The following is a 20357-nucleotide window of genomic DNA, read 5'->3' on the forward strand; positions in this document are numbered from 1 at the left end:
TGATGCAAAGCAGAGGAGACTGTGGCTTACTGCCGTAAGTGCTGGGAGCACAAAGGCCCATCATTCTTGCTCCAAGGTCTGCTGCTGTTGATTAAAATATATTGTAATTAGAGCTTCATGTTTTATGGTATTTAACTCTTCTGTGTGTTTTATCAACATTTGTTAATTTTGGCTTGTATATTCCCTCGTTAACGGATACATGAGCACTCCTACCCGGAGGCCTGTTGGATTTTAAGCGCTATATACAGCTTTATGCGATATAACAATACACTCACTTGAAAACCTTAGCATTGCAGTACACACGCCTGAGCACATCAGTTATTTTAAGAAATACTAATACTGGGATGGAATAGTCCTCCGCCTGGTAAGAGGCATGTACACCTGCCCTCTGTGCACAACTCTATTGTTGGTTTATTTTTAATCTTATCATAGGTGTACACAGATCATGCAGAGGTGCCATGACATAGGCCTGTTCACAGGTTGCGGTCTTGTTGGAATGGGAGGGGCGCCCAAAGCGCTGCTCTCATAACTGAGGAAGGCAACTGCCTTTACCAGGAGTTAGGCAGCACAAATGTGGTGGTGGCAGCATACCGTGTAGTGAACAGTAATAGTGAAGAGGTCTCTTTTACCCAGTTTCACCGGAGTGAGGCCTGAGGGCCTCCTCACCTTCTTAAAAGTTCTGCTGCTGTGTGCTTAACCCACCTCTGGCCTACTCCAGGTTGATGTGGAAGTGAGTAAGTGGTGGAAATGTACCGAGTGCCTGTGAATTGTGGTACAGTGCGCACATGGGAAATGTGTATGTGCTGGCAGTGTGTGGTTTTAGAATAACACACTGGTACAGTACAGAAAAACTGCAGCACTGAACAGTGTGCATAGACTAAATGCATTTGCTGCATGTGGGGATGATAATGGTGGTGGCATAATAAATGATAATGGTGCTGAGCAGTAAGGGTGCTGCTGGTGTACACGGAGTGCAAAAGTGGCTGCACTGGTACATTACATGTTGGACCTTGTGTTCCATCTTCGGAAGCCCAGGCCTTCTCGGGTGAAAACATGAGGAGTAAAGGAATTCCCCCCCCCCCCCATCCCTCCCGGAAGACGGATTTGTGAATTGCATGCATGTAAACTTGGTGGGACATACACTGGGGAATAGGAGAGCTAGGCCCTCTCTGCATTTCAAAGGGCTAGGGCCAATCTTCTCTCCACCACTGCACTGTACTTTGCACCACTCTACTCTGTGCCATTCTAATGCACTCTATGCCAATGCACTATATGCCAGTCCACTCTAAGGCACTCTAATCTACTCTGCATTACATCTCTGCGCTGCACCACTCAACTCCACTGCACTCTATGCCCTAAACTCTGCATCACTCCACGCCACTAATCTATTCTGCACCACTGCAATCCACGCCACTCCACTCAACCCTGCGCCACTCCATTCCACTTCCTTCTACTTTGAAACAATCTCCGCTACACAACTGCACTCTATGCCCCTGCAATGTACTCTGCACCACTCTACTCTACCACACTGACTTTACACCGCTTTACTCTGCGTCACTGCTCTGTATGACCATGCACTCCACATCACTTTTCTCAAAGCCAGTACACTCTGTCTATACCCTCTATGCCAATCTACTCTGCACCACTATGCTTTACGCCCCTTCACTCGACGCCAATGTACTCCAGTCTACAACACTACAATCTACGATACTAAACTCTGACACTCTGAGCCAGTCTATGCCATTCTACAAAACTACTCCACTTTACGATGCCCTACGCAACTCCTTACTCCATTTTACTCCCCTGTATTATACAACAGACTACTACAGTCTGACACTGTATGCCACTCCACTCTACAGCACTCTTCTCCCCTCTGCCATTCCACTCTCCTAGACTGCTCCACTCCGTGCCACTCCACTCTACAACAATCTACTCCGCGTAACACCTCTACGCTACTTCACTCTGCTCTGCATTACCCCACAACACTCTGACACTCCATTTCCTGCCCTTTCACTGGACAACACCTTACTCTCTCCACAACACTCATCAACACTCTATCCCACTCCATTGACCCTCCATGTCACTCAGCTGTACATCACTCTTCACCACTCCATAATGCTCCACTCTGCTCCACTTTACGACACTACTCCAATCTCCTTTACCCCACTAACTTTCTGCCATGCAGAACAGCCACACTGGTACATAACAATGCTATAACATAGTGGCAGAGCAACAGCTCTTGCATGGCTGAGACCTATTGGCTTTGCAGATGCTTGTTCTAACTGGCATGATCTCAGTCGCCGTAGATACCGGCTTTGCAGATTTGATTGACGCCGTAGGTGATTACTCTTAAAAAACATATTTTGCTATGATTGTATTAATATGTAAATACGGTAAAATGGGAGCCTAAAGTGGGATTTTCCTGGAGACGTGGATTGAGATTCCATGACGTGCCACGTGCTTTCAGTGCTGAACATCCTCACTGTGCCTAGAAGTATGATTTTGTAAAGTAAGTCGTGGGCGGCCCCAAAGGCAAGGCTGGTGTGAAGGGTTATCATTATTGTAGCTGGTGCATGCTGCGGAGTTCTTTGGTTGCCCTGGAGCAGGTTTACTGGAGTGCCCTCGGCCATCCCTCGAGTTGAGAAGCGATGGCCTCACGCTCTTGTATGGTCTGTAGAATAGGGCCCTTTGGGCACAGTCCTCGTGGCCTAGGCAATAGTTTTAGAGCTTCTTCTACAGGTTAAAGAGAGCTGTGTCGGTGCCCGAGGTCTTAGTTTAAATGACTGCACTGTGTTCTGTTGATGCTGGAGGACTTATTAAGACTGTTGGATTCTTTCTGGTGATCCACAGGGTAGCCCAACTCTTCACCTGAAACGGAAGAAATTACTTAACCCCAAGAGAGCTCCTAAGTAACACCTGAAGGACACTACGAATGGCCAAAGGATGAAGAGGGCTGACTGAAAACTCTCCAAGTAATGTAAGGTCGATGGGCTAAATAGCTCAGTTAGTACTTAAATATCTTGGTTTGCTCCACCTGCAGCCGTACTCAACAAAAGTACAACACATCTGTTTAACAGTAACAAACAGTTACTTTCATACTGCCCCTGCAGGTAGAGCTCACAAAAATAGTCTGCGATGGAATCCTCAAGACCAGGGTGAGAAATACTGCATCCCAATGAGGCTGAAAGACAGTACCAATTGTGTAATGTACACAATATAAATGTGTAGTACAATTGATAGATAGCGTTTAGCTGAAAGGGAAAACAGTCGTTTTAGCTTTTGTAATGCCTCATAATGGGGGCTACAGGTTGCACACATTGTTTGTGAAGGGCCCAGAACACTGCAGTGAGAGAAATTCATGGTAAAAGGAATGATGCCAAAGTTGGTTTAAAGGCATTTTGCTATTTGCATCAAAGATACTCCAGAAATAAGTTTGCATTGCTCATAAATATGTTTATCTATGATCGAGCTCCATCCTCCTTGAAAGGTAAAATTTAGGAAATACAGTCCACCTGATTAAAATCCAACAATATTTTATTCATCTCATAATTAAGATGACCTCCAAAGGCGGTGAAAGCTCCTTCTACGAGGAAGTCACAACATAGCACAAACTGCCAGAAGTGACCCTGGTTTTACACACCTCCAGGCGGCTAATAAAGACGTAATTCTTCAGGTGTGCGTGGAGTCCAAGAGTGGCGCTCACAGAAGGCATACAGTATGTCTGTACTGTTTTGCTTACCTTCTTCCTTTCACGGTCTAGAGCAGTGATTCCCATCCTGTGGTCCAGGGGTTCTCAGAAGTCAAATGGATAAGAAATACTGGTCTAGATGACCACCTAGGATTAGAACCTGACCTTATGAAAGTATGCTCAGCAGTTGTCTGCAGAGCATCTCTTTTTATTCGCTCATTCCTGTCAACAGGGTACTTCAACAACTTATACCCTCGATTAACTAGCAGCATGTTGCATAGAATCTGCTTGTTAATCAACTGTAATGGTTAGTAGGGTAGCGGTCTGGACTGTTAATTTGTTTATTTATATTGCCTTGATGGTTTCTGTTTGGATCACTTCAGAGTGCTCTCATCAGAGCATGATGAATGTATGAATCCAAGCACTGAGCCTGTCAGAGAAGCAATATGTAAATGTCTTTTGGTTCTGCTCTGCAGATGGAAAAACGACAGGACATTGCGTGTTTTATCTCTTATGAAGCTGCAGTCATTCGACAGTCATCATTGCTTGTCGGATAATATAATGAATTTCAAGTCTCATAAATTATGTATGTGCTTGCTTAACCATGGCGAGACATTCTCGTAAATATGATTTCAGAGTACTCAAACTATTTGTAATCAGAACATTTTCTGAAGGGAGTTCTTTTCTTGTCACATCTGTTCTTCAAACAACCTACAAATTGGATACTAGATGCTCTGGGAAGTTTGTATATTGTAGACACTCTTAGTTATTTTCTACAATTCAGTAAATTCCTAATATTCTACTGGGTTGTGCTCTTAAATGTGATCTCCAGTTTTTTTGTTGGGTACCCAGAGACCAGGCTCCTTGATCTCAAGGCATGGGCCACCTTGCCAGCATTCTCCTTCACCATCTTGGGAGCGCAGAGAACGGCAGGGTGGGGCGGGAGCAAGGTGGATTCCTTAGCCACACCAAGAAAAGCCTCCCCCCATGTACCCAGAGGCCTCACGAGAGGAGGAGACACTCTTTCCACGACTTGGGTGCCCGTCGGTAATCCTTTCTCTTGGCACTGTGCAGTGGTGTAGGCTGGAAGAGAGGCCTTTCTATTGGGAACAGAGACTTTTTGTTTTAATTTTAACAGCTGGAACGCATCCCCAATTAAGTTAAATGTTTATTGGCACTGTTCTTTTCATTGCATCAGCCCTGTCTAGATCGCCCACGTTTCATAAACCTCGCTTTGCCTTGCAGCACTGTTTCCTTTTTGGCACATTTTATTCTTAGCACAGCCTGGTATGTGTTACCTATACTGAAGTATTTTTTTTTTTTTTGTGTCTGCACAGGTCACATTTGTCTTCTGCGAAAACAGCAGCTCTAAAAGGTGAAACTGCTTTTGTTCATCAAACACCATGATATGTTTGACTAGTTGCCTTGAGTTCTTCCTGGTTTAAAAATGTACATGTGTAGTAAACTGTGACATTCTGTCTCCATTCATTCATACTAGCTGCTGTGTTATTCTGTCAAGTTAAATGGCCAGACCGCTCGGTGACCCCCTAATGCTGAGTTTTTTGCTGGCAGAGTTCTTGACTCTGCTGGTGAACCCAGAGCTGATCACTAGGCCGGGGCAAGGGCATTTTTTCACTTGAACCTTTTAAAGAAGGAACTAGCGGTTCTTTTTGGTAGATTTATTCAGTCTTAAATAACCATGATCTTTCTCTTCCCTATGAGTGTGTGTTGTATCCTGCATATGGTGCGCGTAGAGGCTGTGTAGTATAAATGGTTCCCTCTGAGAGGACTCTGCTGTTGAGAATGGTGGCATCACTTCAGCGTCACCATCCTTAGATCACACTTCCAGGGTGTGCATTGTAGCCCTGTAATAGTTTGACCTTTGTCAGGTTTCTGGGTTCAGTCTGCATCCAGGTCAAAGCCCTACCTGAACATAATTTACTGACCCAAACCCGGGCTTGGACCGATCCGATCCTAGATCTGCCTGACCATGGTTTGCCTGCCCCTCCTCTCCATGCACCGCTAAGGGTGTCCTTATTGTATGAGACACAGTCCATTTCCTAGTGGCTATGCTCACAATTTGTTTAAGGCTTATGGATTTCTGGAAATAAGTGGTGGTGCCACAGAGTGAGTATTAGTTTATAAATATGGGCTCCATTGTTGGGTGAGGTGCAGCCTAGGATTGTTACACAGTCTGTCGTCAGGCAAAAAACAGCTGTAGGAGGAAGGCGTTAGTGGAGTAAGAGATGAAGGGACAGTGGTCAGGGCAAAATGGCAAGTGCTCTGGCCCTAGAAACTCTCAAGGACCACATAGGATGCATTTGGAAGATGTCCTCAACTGTACCTAACCATAATATTTCCACCCTTAAACCGTATGTCCTGGGAAGAGAGGTTAGGAAGGGTAAGCATGGTAAGGCGAGAAACACCCATCCAAGGTGAAAGCAAGCGAGGGTCCTGAAGAAGGGGGTGAAAGAAGCAGATGCGAGCCCTGAGACCCAGTGACTACATGCCTGCAGAAGGTGGGGATTCGGTTTACATCGCAGCAGCAGTGGGATTACGTTGGCTCCAGCTACTCTTTCTGAGCTGGAGGATATTAGGATGGGAGTCTAGGGTTTCTTCCCCTCCTCTTTCTAGGGTGGACAACATGTAGGACCAGAGCAGATTCCACTTCTGTCTCCAGGGCTGCGAGAACATGATGGGAAAGAAAGCTAGCATGTATCAGTCTTCATGACGAGGGAGACTAGGGAGGCTTCCACTGCACCCTACTGTGAGGCGAGAAAGAAGGATAGGACTTGTGGGGTGATTTGAACTAATCTCTCCAAGACGGAGAGATTAGAATGGTTTTCACTTTTCTGCCCAGATTAGTGAAATGGTTTGGAGAGTAAGGGGACATCTACTGCTTTCTCTGAGATGGAGAGAAAGGGATAGCTTTGAAGGATACATTTTGTTACTCTCTCCAGAGTAGGGTGGGTTCTCTCCTCTCTCTGAGCAGGAAGAGTTTGTTGATTTTCACCTCTCATTCCCAGGTGAAGATCAAGGTTAGATTGGTGTCTAACTCTTCCATGGAGGAGCGGATGATTCAGAGTCTGGTAATGATTTTGTCTTTCTTGAGTAGGTTTGGGGCCGATGCACAGACCGTAATGGATTTGCACTTTTTGAGGTAGACTGCGAAGAGGTGAATGTGCACGAAAAGATATTGGAAAGGCTTGTCAGCAGGGTAATATGAGGAGTTGGGACATCATGAAGAGCTAGCATGAGGAGTTTGTGGAGGCAGACCCAAGGAGCTATGAGGAGGCACAAACGGCTGGTGTGAGGAGCTCCTGGACAAGGCACTTTTGTGCTGCGGGCTCATGCTCGGATATTGTGAGAACATTGTTGACAGGACACTGTGAGGAGCAGATGTGCCCAGGCTAATGGCATGAGAAGCTGATAGACAAGATCCTGTGAGGAGTTCAGGGAATAGATGCTCTGAGCAGCTCATACACTAGTTGATGTATATAGTTGGGAGAGCACAGACAGATGGCTTGAGCATGGGAACAGATTGTGGGTAGAATAATTATTGATGGTGTGCAGAGCCTGTGAAGAAACTGCTGAAGAATTTGGGGTGCACAAACATGTCTGAGAAGCCGACAGATGGTGGTCTGAGGAGGTGGGGCACAGACACCAACCGCATGAAGAGCTCAACTGTTGGGCACTGTGAGGATCTCAAACACACAAATATATGGCAAGAAAGTGCTCATGGATAAAGTGGTGTGAGGAGCTGGGGTCTCGTGTAGGAAAGTATCCTCTTTTTGGCATGGTTACCCACACTTTTTGCCTACTATCAGTATGCTTTGACTGTTTTCACTGGGATCCTGCTAAGAAGGACCCCAGTGATTGTGCTCTCTTCCTCGAAATTTGGTTGCTTAGGACTTTGCACACCCCACAGTTGGCATACTGGTGCCTCCATGGATGTCTCGAATATATGGTACTTAAGTACCCAGGGCATTGGGGCATCAGGGGTTCCCATGGGCTGCAGCATGTATTGTGCCACCCATAAGAGTCCATGCAGAATGTGTCTGCAGACTTGCCAGTGCAGCCTGCCTGAAAAGTTGCATAGATGCTTTCACCACAGGTCACTGCACCAGGGCACTGTAAGTCACCCCTATAGTACACCCTTCTTGCTCATAGGGCAGGGTGCAGGTCTCTGTGTAAGGGCACTCCTGCATGAGCAGAGGTGACCCTACAAAATTCAGCTCCATTGCACTGGACTTCGTAATTGCGGGGAAGCCGTTTTACCTGTTGAAAAGAAATGGCTCCCTGTTGCAGTTACCCCCCACTTTTTGCCTGATACTGATGCTGACTTGACTGAGAAGTGTGCTGGGACCCTGCTAACCAGGCCCCAGCACCAGTGTTCTTTCACCTAAAAAGTACCATTGTTTCCACAATTGGCACAACCCTGGCATCTAGGTAAGTCCCTTGTAACTGGTACCCTTGGTACCAAGGGCCCTGATGCCAAGGAAGGTCTCTAAGGGCTGCAGCATGTCTTATGCCACCCCAAGGACCCCTCACTCAGCACAGACACACTGCTTGCCAGCTTGTGTGTGCTGGTGGGGAGAAAATGACTAAGTCGACATGGCACTCCCCTCAGGGTGCCATGCCAACCTCACACTGCTTGTGGCAAAGGTAAGTCACCCCCTAGCAGCCTTACAGCCCTAATGCAGGGTGCACTATACCACAGGTGAGGGCAGATATGCATGAGCACTATGCCCCTACAGTGTCTAAGCAAAACCTTAGACATTGTAAGTGCAGGGTAGCCATAAGAGTATATGGTCTGGGAGTCTGTCAAAAACGAACTCCACAGCTCCATAATGGCTACACTGAATACTGGGAAGTTTGGTACCAAACTTCTCAGAATAATAAACCCACACTGATGCCAGTGTTGGATTTATTAAAAAATGCACACAGAGGGCATCATAGAGATGCCAGCCTGCTGCTGAGAGATGAGTTTCTGACCCCATGTGGCGAGGGCCTTTGTGCTCTCTGAGGACAGAAACAAAGCCTGCTCTGGTTGAAGGTGCTTCACACCTCCCCCCAGCAGGAACTGTAACACCTAGCAGTGAGCTTCAAAGGCTCAAGCTTCGTGTTACAATGCCCCAGGGCACTCCAGCTAGTGGAGATGCCCGCCCCCTGGACCCAGCCCCCACTTTAGGCGGCAAGTCCAGGAGAGATAATGAGAAAAACAAGGAGGAGTCACTGGCCAGTCAGGACAGCCCCTAAGGTGTCCTGAGCTGAGGTGACTCTGACTTTTAGAAATCCTCCATCTTGTAGAAAGAGGATTCCCCCAATAGGAATAGGGATGTGCCCCCCTCCCCTCAGGGAGGAGGCACAAAGAGGGTGTACCCACCCTCAAGGACAGTAGCCATTGGCTACTGCCCTCCCAGACCTAAACACACCCCTGAATTCAATATTTAGGGGCTCCCCAAAACCTAGGAAACTAGATTCCTGCAACCTAAGAAGAAGAGGACTGCTGAGCTGAAAAACCATGCAGAGAAGACAGAGACACCAACTGCTTTGGCCCCAGCTCTACCGGCCTGTCTCCCCACTTCTAAAGACACTGCTCCAGCGACGCTTTCCCCAGGACCAGCGACCTCTGAATCCTCAGAGGACTGCCCTGCTCTAAAAGGACCAAGAAACTCCCGAGAACAGCGGCCCTGTTCACCCAAGACTGCAACTTTGTTTCAAAGGAGCAAATTTAAAACAACTGCTTTTCCCGCCGGAAGCGTGAGACTTGCTACTCTGCACCCGACGCCCCCGGCTCGACTTGTGGAGAACAAACACTTCAGGGAGGACTCCCCGGCGACTGCGAGACCGTGAGTAGCCAGAGTTGCCCCCACAGCAACGCCTGCAAAGGGAATCCCGAGGCTCCCCCTGACCGCGACTGCCTGCTTCCCAGATCCCGACGCCTGGTAAAGACTCTGCACCCACAGCCCCCAGGACCTGAAAAATCGAAACTCCAGTGCAGTGGTGACCCCCAGGAGGCCCTCTCCTTTGCCCAGGTGGTGGCTACCCCAAGGAGCCCCCCACTTGCCTGCCTGCATTGCTGAAGAGACCCCTTGGTCTCCCATTGATTTTCATTGGAAACCCGACGTGTGTTTGCACACTGCACCCGGCCGCCCCCGTGCTGCTAAGGGTGTACTTTCTGTGCTAACTTGTGTCCCCCCGTGCCCTACAAAACCCACCTTGTCTCCCCTCCGAAGACGCGGGTACTTACCTGCTGGCAGACTGGAACCGGGGCACCCCCTTCTCCATTGAAGCCTATGCGTTTTGGGCACCACTTTGAACTCTGCACCTGACCGGCCCTGAGCTGCTGGTGTGGTAACTTTGGGGTTGCTCTGAACCCCCAACGGTGGGCTACTTTGGACCCAAACTTGAACCCCGTAGGTGGTTTACTTACTTGCAAGAACTAACAAACTCTTACTCCCCCTAGGAACTGTGAAAATTGCACTGTCTAGTTTTAAAATAGCTATATGTGATTTATTTGAAAAGTATATATGCTATTGTGATTATTCAAAGTTCCTAAAGTACCTACCTGCAATACCTTTCATTTGAAGTATTACATGTAAAATTGGAACATGTGGTTCTTAAAATAAACTAAGAAAAGATATTTTTCTATACAAAAACCTATTGGCCTGGAATTGTCTCTGAGTGTGTGTTCCTCATTTATTGCTTGTGTGTGTACAACAAATGCTTAACACTACTCCTTTGATAAGCCTACTGCTCGACCACACTACCACAAAATAGAGCATTAGTATTATCTCTTTTTGCCACTATCTTACCTCTAAGGGGAACCCTTGGACTCTGTGCATACTATTCCTTACTTTGAAATAGTGCATACAGAGCCAACTTCCTACACCTGTGTATTTGGCACAGGTCACTCTGAGTCCAGCTACACAATAGTAACACTGAACCTAGTCATGCTTGGTATCAAACTTTTCAGAATAATACCCTAGTGCTGTCAGTATTGGTTGTATGATTCCATGCACTTAGAGGATCACCCCCCCCGCCAAGTATTGCTCCTACAAGTCTTTCAGGGTTTTGCAAGCACCCCTCGCTGCTGCCACCATCCAGATGGGTTTCTGCCCAGCTCAAAGTTGACCAGCTCAAGAAAGGGGAAGGCAGAAGAAAGGATTTCCTTGGGAAAGGGAGGCAACACTCTCTCCCCTTCGAAATAAATGTGATATGGCTTGGAAGGGTTAGCCTCTGGTATGCTTTGAAGGGCACATTTGTTGCCCTCCTTGCATAAACCTGTTTGCACCAGTCCAAAGAACCCCCATTCCCTGCTCTGGCGTGAAACTCGACAAAGGAAAGGGGAATGACCACTCCCCTGTCTACCACCATCCCAGGGGTGTTGGCCAGAGCTCCTCCAGGTGGTCACTGAGTGGCCAGGTCAGGTAGGTGTCGTCACAGTCCCTCCTGATAAGTGGTCACCCTGCTAGGTGACCAATCCCCCTTACTGAGCTATTTAGGGTCTCAATCTTGGGTGGGTCCTCAAATTAGACATGGAGGATTCTAGCAGGACTCCCTTGCATCGTTTACTTCATCTTCTGGCCACTGGAACCGCAACTGGACTCTTCAGGAACCAACAATCTGCAACTTTAGCAACAGCTCCGCTTTGCAACATTGTTTCTCTGGCTCTTTCCAGCAACTTCAACATTTCCCCAGCTGTGCATCCTCTGAGGTCGACAAGACTCCAGCCTGCACCAAAAAGTAAGACGGAATCTTCCTTGGAGTGAAGGAGTCACTCCTCTTCATCTGCAGCCACCAACTTAAACGATGGCCAGCTGCATGGATCTGCTCTACTCCGGACCTATGTAGATCCTGCATCACAGGTGGTGGTCTGTAGTGGTCCCCTTGGTCCTCTCTGCCAGCTATCTAACTTGGGAGATGGTAAGCCCTTGCCTCTCCTTGCAGGACAGTACTCCTGCGCACCGCAACGCTTGTTTGCCCCTCCAAGGGATCTTCAGGCTTCGGGTAGCCCCAGCACTTCCTCCTGCCAAACACAGTCTTCTCTGTGATGCTCCAGCGATGTAGGACTCCTCTTCAGGTGTGCTGAGTGGGCCTCACTGCAACTGCTGTGCCTGCTGCCAGTGGGTTGCCTGTGGGGGCTGCCTCCTCTTCTTGTGACACTCCCGACTGCTGGGGATCACCCAGGACTCCCCTCCTTGGGTCGCGTCCTCTGGACCTTGCTGGTCCACTTTAGCCTTGCAACTCGTCTTCTTCCTCTTTTGCATTTGCCAAGGCTTGTTGGTGGTCTTCCTGCACCACTGACCCACTGCAACCCGACAGCCGATGTGGGACACTAACTGCATCACTTCAGGGACTCCTATTCTTCTCCTGTGCTGCACAGCTGGTCTTCTTCATCACTGTCGACCTGGTCCTGCATCCACAGAAGGGTGGGTAGTGGGTCCTGCCACAAACGGACACTCCATCACGAAGTGGACTTGGTCCCTCTGCTTTGCAGGTCCTCTTCTACCAGAATCCATCTTTGGGTTCTTCCAGTCTTGTTTGGGTCTTGCTCGATCCTTTTCCAAAGTCCTCCGGTTAGGTTTGAGGAAAACCAGGTACTTGCCTCTGCCCTCCTGGTTGCTGGGGGTCACTCTGGTACTCGCCTCTTGGGGTTCCTAGTTCTTCCAGCTCCCCTCTACCAATTCCACATCCTTGGGCGGGGGACTGTATCTTGTAATCCACTTTCTTAGTATATGATTTGGCCCTCCCTTAGGGTCCACTCTATTTTCTATTGCTTTTGCCAATGCTTATTGCTTTCTATACTCGTTACTGATTGCTAATTTGTATATAATAGTGTGTTTACTTAACTCCAGTTGGGGTATTGCCTATACAGTATTTGTGTTACTATAATAAAGTACCTTTATTTTTGTAACACTGCGGTTATTTTGTGTGTGATAAGTTGCTGTGTGACTGTAGTGATATTGCATAAGCTTTGCATGCCTCCTAGATACGTCTTGGCTGCTCATCCACAGCTACCTCTGGAGAGCCCTGACTTTCTAGACACTGTCTACAACTCACTAATAGGGGAGACCTGGACCTAGTATAAGGTGATAACACCATAGGTGCTCACCACACACTAGGCCAGCTTCCTACATCATGGACCAGATATGCTTTGAGTACCTCGTGGAGACAGAAAGGTTAAGGAGTTGGGGGGCCTCGTCGAAGGCGATGGATGTTTCTCACTCAGTGTCACCTTTTCATGGGCAACAAAACCCAAGCGCTCCTACTCTGGGGCAGTAAGCGCTGTATAGATGTATTTTATTTTAAACTGAAATGCCCTTAATTTGACAGGTAGCGCTATCCTGCATATGGTGCGACTTTTCTTTACTCTACTCTGTCTTGCTCAACACTGTAGTGATGCTGCATATTATGCTACGAGGATAAAAACGTGCGACCTGTTAAGCCTTACAGATGCCGTGTCCTGTATGACCTCCGTCTCAGATTAAAGGTCTCAGATGTATGCTGCTTGTGGCCTTTGCGACAAATGACCTCGTATCGGGGTCTCAGGTGCACACTGGCTGTGGCTTGTGTGACCTCTGGCCCTGGCCTGTGTGACCTCTGACTCCAGGTCACGGTGGCAGATGGATGCTAGCTGTGGCATGTGCGCCCTTTGCCCCTGCTTGTGCCCTCTGACCCCCAGGTCACTCTAAAGAGGTACTGGAGGATGAGGCCCGTGACCCCTCGCGCCGGGCCTCGGAGGCAGGCGGAGGGGTTGCTGCTGGGCATCCTGCATCTCGCAGCTAGGTGTGGGCTCTGCTCGCCTGCCCTCCGGTCCCTGTCCGCGGTTTGCACTGGGGTCTGCAGTAAATTCCATCACTTGTGGGGCTTGGGTGACGTCTGTCAGGACCGGCAGATGTGGGGCTCAGAGAAAGAAGCGCGCAGCACCCTCCCCTCTAAAGAGGGTGCCTGGCATGGTCGTGCCAATGGATGAGTGGCAACCTTCTGGGTGTCACCGGGCAAGGGGCACGTAAAGGATTTTGGAGTCCCTGGGCGAAACATATTTTGGGGGCCAATGTTCGGGAAAACTTCGAATTTATGATCCAGTTTCATCTTCTTCATGTCCTCTTTGGCCAGGACACTGGTCCCAATTCTGAATGCGCTTACATCTGATATTCAGGAACAGTGACGTGTGTTTCCAGTACTGTAACACAGCTTCTGCTCACTAATATTACTGCAAATGATCTGACACCCTCCCATTTCTCATATGTGAGGTCCATTTTGATCTAAATTTTTATTTTTTATTTTGTTTTAAATAGGTGGTGCATTGCAACATAAGCACGCCATTAGTCAATACAATGTGTGTAATAGAGAGTTACCGATAGCACTAGAATTTTAACATCTGCACATGAAATATGATCTCCTCCTTGCCCACGCTTTACTGAATAACATGACTGTCACCTGCATGCCTTGTTTTTAAATACTGCAGATAAGCGAGCCCACTACAAATGCTGTTACTGCTTGGACTGCATGGAAAACCAAATGGAAAACTTGTACCTATTTCATGGAAGCGCACCATTTAATTCCCCTCATCTGTGAAAAGAAAAGTTGCCTATGACATTTGTGTTAGTTTTTTTTTTTTTTTTTTAACCCTAGCTTTCTGGAGATAGTTCTTGGCTTATGGGGAGGATATCCCATGGCATGTGGTTGGGGGTTTTCTCGTGGCACGATGCAGACCCTGGCACAATGCAGTTAACATCTGGCCTATGGGGCAACCATGGCAAAAGCTGGTGCTGACATATTACAGGTAATTCTTGGCATTAGAGCGCGTCAGGGTATGAGGGTTCCCATAGCAAAAAAAACTGCCCTTGCATACTTTTTAACACATGGGACACCCATGGTAAAAGTCTCGCTCTGGCATGTTGCATGTAATTCTTGGCATATTCGAGAAGCTCAAGGCAATCTTTTGGTCCTGACGTACTGGAGATAATTCCTAAAATTTTGGAGTGCATCCATCACAAATTGGGTGAGCTGCTGGGCAAAGTCATGCTTCCATGACACATTACAATATACATCATATTGAACTATTTTTTGAGTACCCATAAAAAAACCTATGGCTTTCTAGCACGTTTATGTGAACATTTTTCTTTAAAGTGCACCGTTTAGTCCTTTTAAAAAAACAAAAAAGAGTTCGGGAGCCCCTCCCATTCCCCCCCCTTAATCCCTAATAGAAGAAGTTAAGCTCACTTGCTTCACTTGTTACCTGGAATTTTAGGCATTTTTGGCAATTCCTATCATTTTCAAAGATCACTAGTGCCTGCTGGGGATTGGAAGCAGAGACAGTAGAGGGGGCAGTGTATGTGCACAGCTGGCAGGAGCAGACATTTAGCATTGACTACTTTGTCTAATCCTAAAATAGGTGGAATTGACAATATTTCAAAAGTGAATAAGCCTGCAGCACTCCAGTCCTACCTGCTGCTGTTCACGATTTCTGTTCAAAATCGGGATTTGTGTCTTGGGACTCACCAATACATTTGTGCATCTGCTGCCAATGGTAAGCGGGTATGTCACATTAATTTGGTATATTCCTTGAAAGGGTGTTTTTTTTTGTAAATTTTTTTTTTTTGCAACTCTCTAGTTTTTCATTCGTATCTCAAATCTTTATTGTATATTTTCGTTTTGCATTATTGATATAGCAGAACCTTTCCTCGGGGCAAGCGTTCACTTTACTTAGGACAGAGATACTTACCGGGTAAGCGAGCTCTCAATATGTCAACACAGTTTAGAAAATGCAGGGAAAAGAGATGCATTGGACAGAGTTACTCGCCAGACGAGCAAGAGTGCAGAGGGTCAACAGCATTTACAAAATGTGTAGACAGGACAGGTTTAGGGAAGGTTGCTGTCTGGATTGGGGCGGCCACACAACACCGGCACAGTGTAAAAAATGAAGAAACGGAAGAGGTTTAGGGGGAAGTGCTGGTGGATTTTCGAGATCAGAAAATGTCTACACTTTTATACAAAATGCGGAAACGGGAGACCTGTGTAAAAGGTGTAGGCCGGATGGGCGAAGCCATAGGGCGCCTACATAGTATACAAATGTATGCCAGGGCGCTCTCTGACCTCACCCATGCAGCGTGCGTTCTTCTCTCCTGTCTTTGCATTTTGTATATTGAGTGGGTGCTCTGTGACTTTGCCCATCCGACTACCACTTTTTCTCCCACCCCTCTGCTTCCTGCATTATGAACCATCTTCTTAATGAGATACATAACAGGCTGCAGTATGGAAACAGCAATTTCAAAAATACCGGAAGGTGAACTGCAAATAATAAAGTGCAGCTCGGCCTCCTCGTTCTTTTAGACCTGCTGGCATAATCCGACACAATGCTCCATGAAACTCTAGTGAAAATACTGAAAGAAATGGATGCAAAGCAGCCTATTTAGAGGTAGTTTCTTTTTACTTGGAAAATTGTAGCCAAAGAGTTAAATTTCTATCGTATAAAGTGGGATATATATGGAGGTGCTCATTTCTGATGCAGCATATAAAGACAGGAGTGGTTGGGCACTTGCTTCCTGGTCTGGTAATTCAAATATATTCTCCTTGTGGTTTGTGCAGAATGGTGCTGACAAGGGCTACTGAGACCTCTAGGGATCCTTCTTCTAAAGAGACCAGCTCTAGCTCCGTGTCTGAAGATTTGTCACACCACTTTAGCAGTTCTTATTCCTGGCAACACTGAGAACAGATACTGTTTTGGGAGGTCGCCAAATTGATGACCGTCGGTGCTTCAGACAAGTGTTGATGCATTTCCACCCTGCTACGGATGAGGGGATGACTTGCTCTCGTCACCATCTCCGCAGTCGCATGACGTGCTGATTTCTATGGATGTTTTTGCTGTATCTCCTGCAGATTAGAGTCGGATCATTTCCAGACTCTTTCGCAGTCTACTGATCTTTGTTGGCAGGCGGGTGATTATCTGTGCATCACTGTCACTCGCGGTCTTCTCATGCTTGTTGGCAGGACACTATCTTTTAAAGCATGGACGCTATTGACGTATACGTCTTCCCGTGTTTGTTCTCTTGGTGTGTGTTGCTTCTCCCCTGTAGGTTCGCTGGGTGGCTTTGGTTCGTCTGGGAACAACATAATACTTGCTCTTATCTGCATGTTGGAAACTTAAGTATATTTCTTCTCCTCCACAGGGTGCTCGGCCTCCTGCCCCCAGTTTCCCACTACCATGTCTGAAAGCTCTCCGCTCCTCAATTACCGACTGTTCAGCTCGCTCGCCAGCATCACAGGCGATGATGTGCTGGGCAACCATGAGACCACCGTCAGCACTTTGGTCACCCCGCCAGACCAAAGCAAGAAGCTGTCCACATTCTTCGGAGTGGTGGTGCCTACTGTCCTCTCCATGTTCAGCATCGTGGTGTTCATGAGGATTGGTGAGTACTGCCCTTCCTAAAAACTGCATCTTTCCATATATATTATTTATGTGCTGGCATTCCACGTCAGAAGCTTTTCAGGTTAAAAAAGTGCTTCTTGTGACCTCCTTAATTTGGCTGTAGAGTGAATAACAATTTTTTTTTGTTTTCGGTATTTTTGTCCCTGCTGCCCTTTTAACTATGATTCTAACCCTCCCCTCAAATGTAGGTTGGAGGGATTTGCACGCAGACAGTAGTGAACATATACATATTTTAGCACTGGGGCACTTGAGTCAGCTCAGGATTTTGTAATCCAAAAGCAGTATCATTTTTTCTTTTTCTTTTCTCTCTGTTTTAATAAAAATAAAAAAAATAAAAAATGGCAAATTGTGTGATGACTGACCATTTCATAGGACTATAAGAGACAAGGATGCCACTTTACTCTAAATAAAAGTAACATCTGTCTACTCTTACAGTCGGACCTAAAAGCACTCAGATGCCATGAAGAAGTTCTAGGCACAATTTGCCTATGAAAAATGCGTTGGCATCAATCTCCTTTTGATCATATGAAACAAAAGCTGAACTTTTACAACCACATTGTCATTTGGGTGTCTGTTGGAAGTCCAATTTGTGGATACATTTAGTGGATTAAATATACAAAAGAATGCTTCAACCCAGCAGCCACAACAAGCCTGTTCATCGACTTTACTTTAAATGTGACTTTGGCAGCCAAAGAGACATATCCTGTCAATCATTGACATGCCCTTTCTCCCTCTTTAGGGTTTGCCAACATGAAGTGATTGACACACCTTTGAGGGTTATGACTTCTGGCTGATTCCAGCCAACTCACTCATATGAACAGTTTAAAAAGTGAAAAGTAGGAAAACTATTTACTGTGCGAATGTTAGAGCCTGCATTTTCTAAGGTTATCTGTGCACCGGTTTATAAAAATAAAAAAATAAAAAACATTCTCCCGGTTTCTCCTTGTACCGTGACTTTGTCGATAATTACTTGAATTGTTGCAATATGATGCATGCTGTTTGGATGAACTTAGGGAATTTTTTTATATATTTAAATTCACATTCAAGTTTCTTTGGCTGTGAATTTCATTTGCATTCAACAATATTTGGCACAAAAGATGTGATCCGAAACTGAATTTAGCTTCTATGTGCTGCTAACGATTTTTGAAGAAATTGGAGAGTTGAGGGTGATTGGTTTCTAAAGGTTGTATTTTGAGGAGGTACTGAGGCTGCCACGAACTGCACGAAGAGATGAGATTGTTTATTAGCAGATAACGAGTTGCATTTATGTGTAGTGCAATGCGTTATAGTTGGTAAATTGTGAGGCTCGAATCTCTTGCCTTTAATTTTGTACCGTTTACAGTGAGCCCCACTGTACCCTTTCTCCCCGGTGGGGACTTGTGAGGATGCTCTGGGCCAGAGGAGGATTTGGCCACTTGTGCTGTGGAAGTTGATAAAGTTGAGGTCTCAGTGTCCTTAACTGAAGAGCTTAGGGAAATAAGTCACACCCTAAACCAAAATCAGGATTTCATCGACTCTGTGTGAAACTTTGGTTACTTTGATAGGCTAGTAGTTCCCAACCTGAAATGGGGGTCCACAGAACTCAAAAGGTTGGGAACCACTGGGCTAGTCCATTCCCATGCTTCTGTAGACTTTTAATGTAGGCATATCAATACTGTAAATGTTAAACACATGCCATATATATTTTCCATGTATTGCTTGGAATTCAGATTGTGTTCTTGACGTTCAGGCCACCAAAGCTTCATCATGCAGGTTTGGTAAGAGAAAAATGAGAAGGCACCCGGTAGGTGGATTTTGAAAGGACAATAGCTCGGGTCAGAATCCTGTATACACGTTCCATCACCTGGTGTGCATTACGTCTGATCAGAGATGCTGCTTTCTGATGCTTGTGTCGGTTGGCGTTGATTGTATGCAGGTCTTGTTGCTAACGGAGGGAACTTCTACTGCTCGTGCCCCTGGGCAATGGCTGTAAACAGCTATTATTGGTACTTGCTGCTGGGGCTACTCTTCATCGATTCTGTAGAGGTCTTGCTACTTTTTACTTAAGGTGGTTCTTGCTGAGGGTTCTGTGAGTTATCAGTAGTACAAGCAATAAGTGCTTCCTGTTGTGGAATGTCACAGATCTGGTTACTGTCTGTTGAGAACTTGCATCTACTGATCAAACTTTCATTGGTTGGAAACGGATCTCTTTAGTGTCCGGATGTGATTCCTTCTGCTGGTGCTACCCAGCATTGGTTGTATGCAGGTCTTGTTAGTATTTGCATAGGCTCTTTACTGCTGGTGCTACCAGGGATTGGTTGTACATTGGTCTTGTTAATGCGTGTATGGGCTGATTTTACACAAGTCTTGTTAAAATGTGAAGGGGATTCTGCTGGTGGTGCTCGCTTGTCAGTGAGACTGCATAGGGTTGTCAGAACCAGAAGGGGTTTTCAGCTGCTGGTGCTGCCTGGAAAGTGATTTACACAGGTGTGTGAATAGTCTTATTGCTGAACCTGTTAGTTGAGTTTGTGCACAGATCTTGCCGGCACATGCTACTGCTGTTCACTGCCCTGGATTGTTTACTGGCCAAGATGGTTCCTGATGTTGTGTTCTCTATCACTGCTGGGACATAGGTCATGTTGGTGTCTGTGTATTTCAGTTGTTCTGCTGTGAGTTGTACTAGATCTCCTCTGTAGATTTGTTGGTTGCTAAGTCGCTATTTGCATTATGTGTTTCTGGCTCCTGTTGGTGGTGAGCAGTGAGGCCTTGACTCCTTTCTCCTCGGTTGGGTGAGCATCGAAGCACTACTTCCTGAGATGAAGGGAGAGCCTTATTCAAAAGTGACAGTTTCCTTATACATGTTCTGACAGGAACTGATAAGATACATCTGTCCTGAGTATAACTTGCCTCCTTTTTTTAGTTCTTCCTTTGAACTTGTTCTGAATACACCTCACAGTTGATGCCTTGTTGCCTCCAAAAACTTGTTTCCGTGCATCTGTAGTACATACTCCCAATACTAGAGGCACATGTCCATTTGAGACTGTTACTTCCCTCTTTAGGTCAGAGGCTTAGAGGTTACAGTGTTTCTGAGCAAATCGTATTGTGGGGGTTGGAGTCCAGTGCTCTCCAGACTCCAGTTAGTGTCAGGAATGCCATGGATTTGGGTTACTCAGTGATAAAGATGTAAGGGTTCATAGGAGAGTGACATGATTGGCTCAAACAAAATGCTAAAGTATATAACCAGTATTTGCA

At 46.4% G+C, this 20357-nt stretch overlaps 1 protein-coding gene across 2 annotated transcripts in view; it reads left to right on the forward strand.

The window, feature by feature from the left end:
- SLC12A9 (solute carrier family 12 member 9) overlaps nt 1-20357 on the forward strand; it is a 100411-nt gene that overhangs the window by 11571 nt on the left and 68483 nt on the right. Inside the window, exons 2-3 of one of the 2 annotated variants that reach the window (XM_069215556.1) lie at nt 5026-5063; nt 16867-17106. In XM_069215556.1, the coding sequence (XP_069071657.1) occupies nt 16902-17106 (205 nt within the window). In that variant the 5' untranslated portion in view covers nt 5026-5063; nt 16867-16901. The remainder of the gene's footprint in view (nt 1-5025; nt 5064-16866; nt 17107-20357) is intronic. The other variant, XM_069215553.1, reaches the window with a different exon arrangement.

This window comes from Pleurodeles waltl, chromosome 12 (assembly GCF_031143425.1).
Source record: "Pleurodeles waltl isolate 20211129_DDA chromosome 12, aPleWal1.hap1.20221129, whole genome shotgun sequence".
Taxonomy (NCBI): domain Eukaryota; kingdom Metazoa; phylum Chordata; class Amphibia; order Caudata; family Salamandridae; genus Pleurodeles; species Pleurodeles waltl.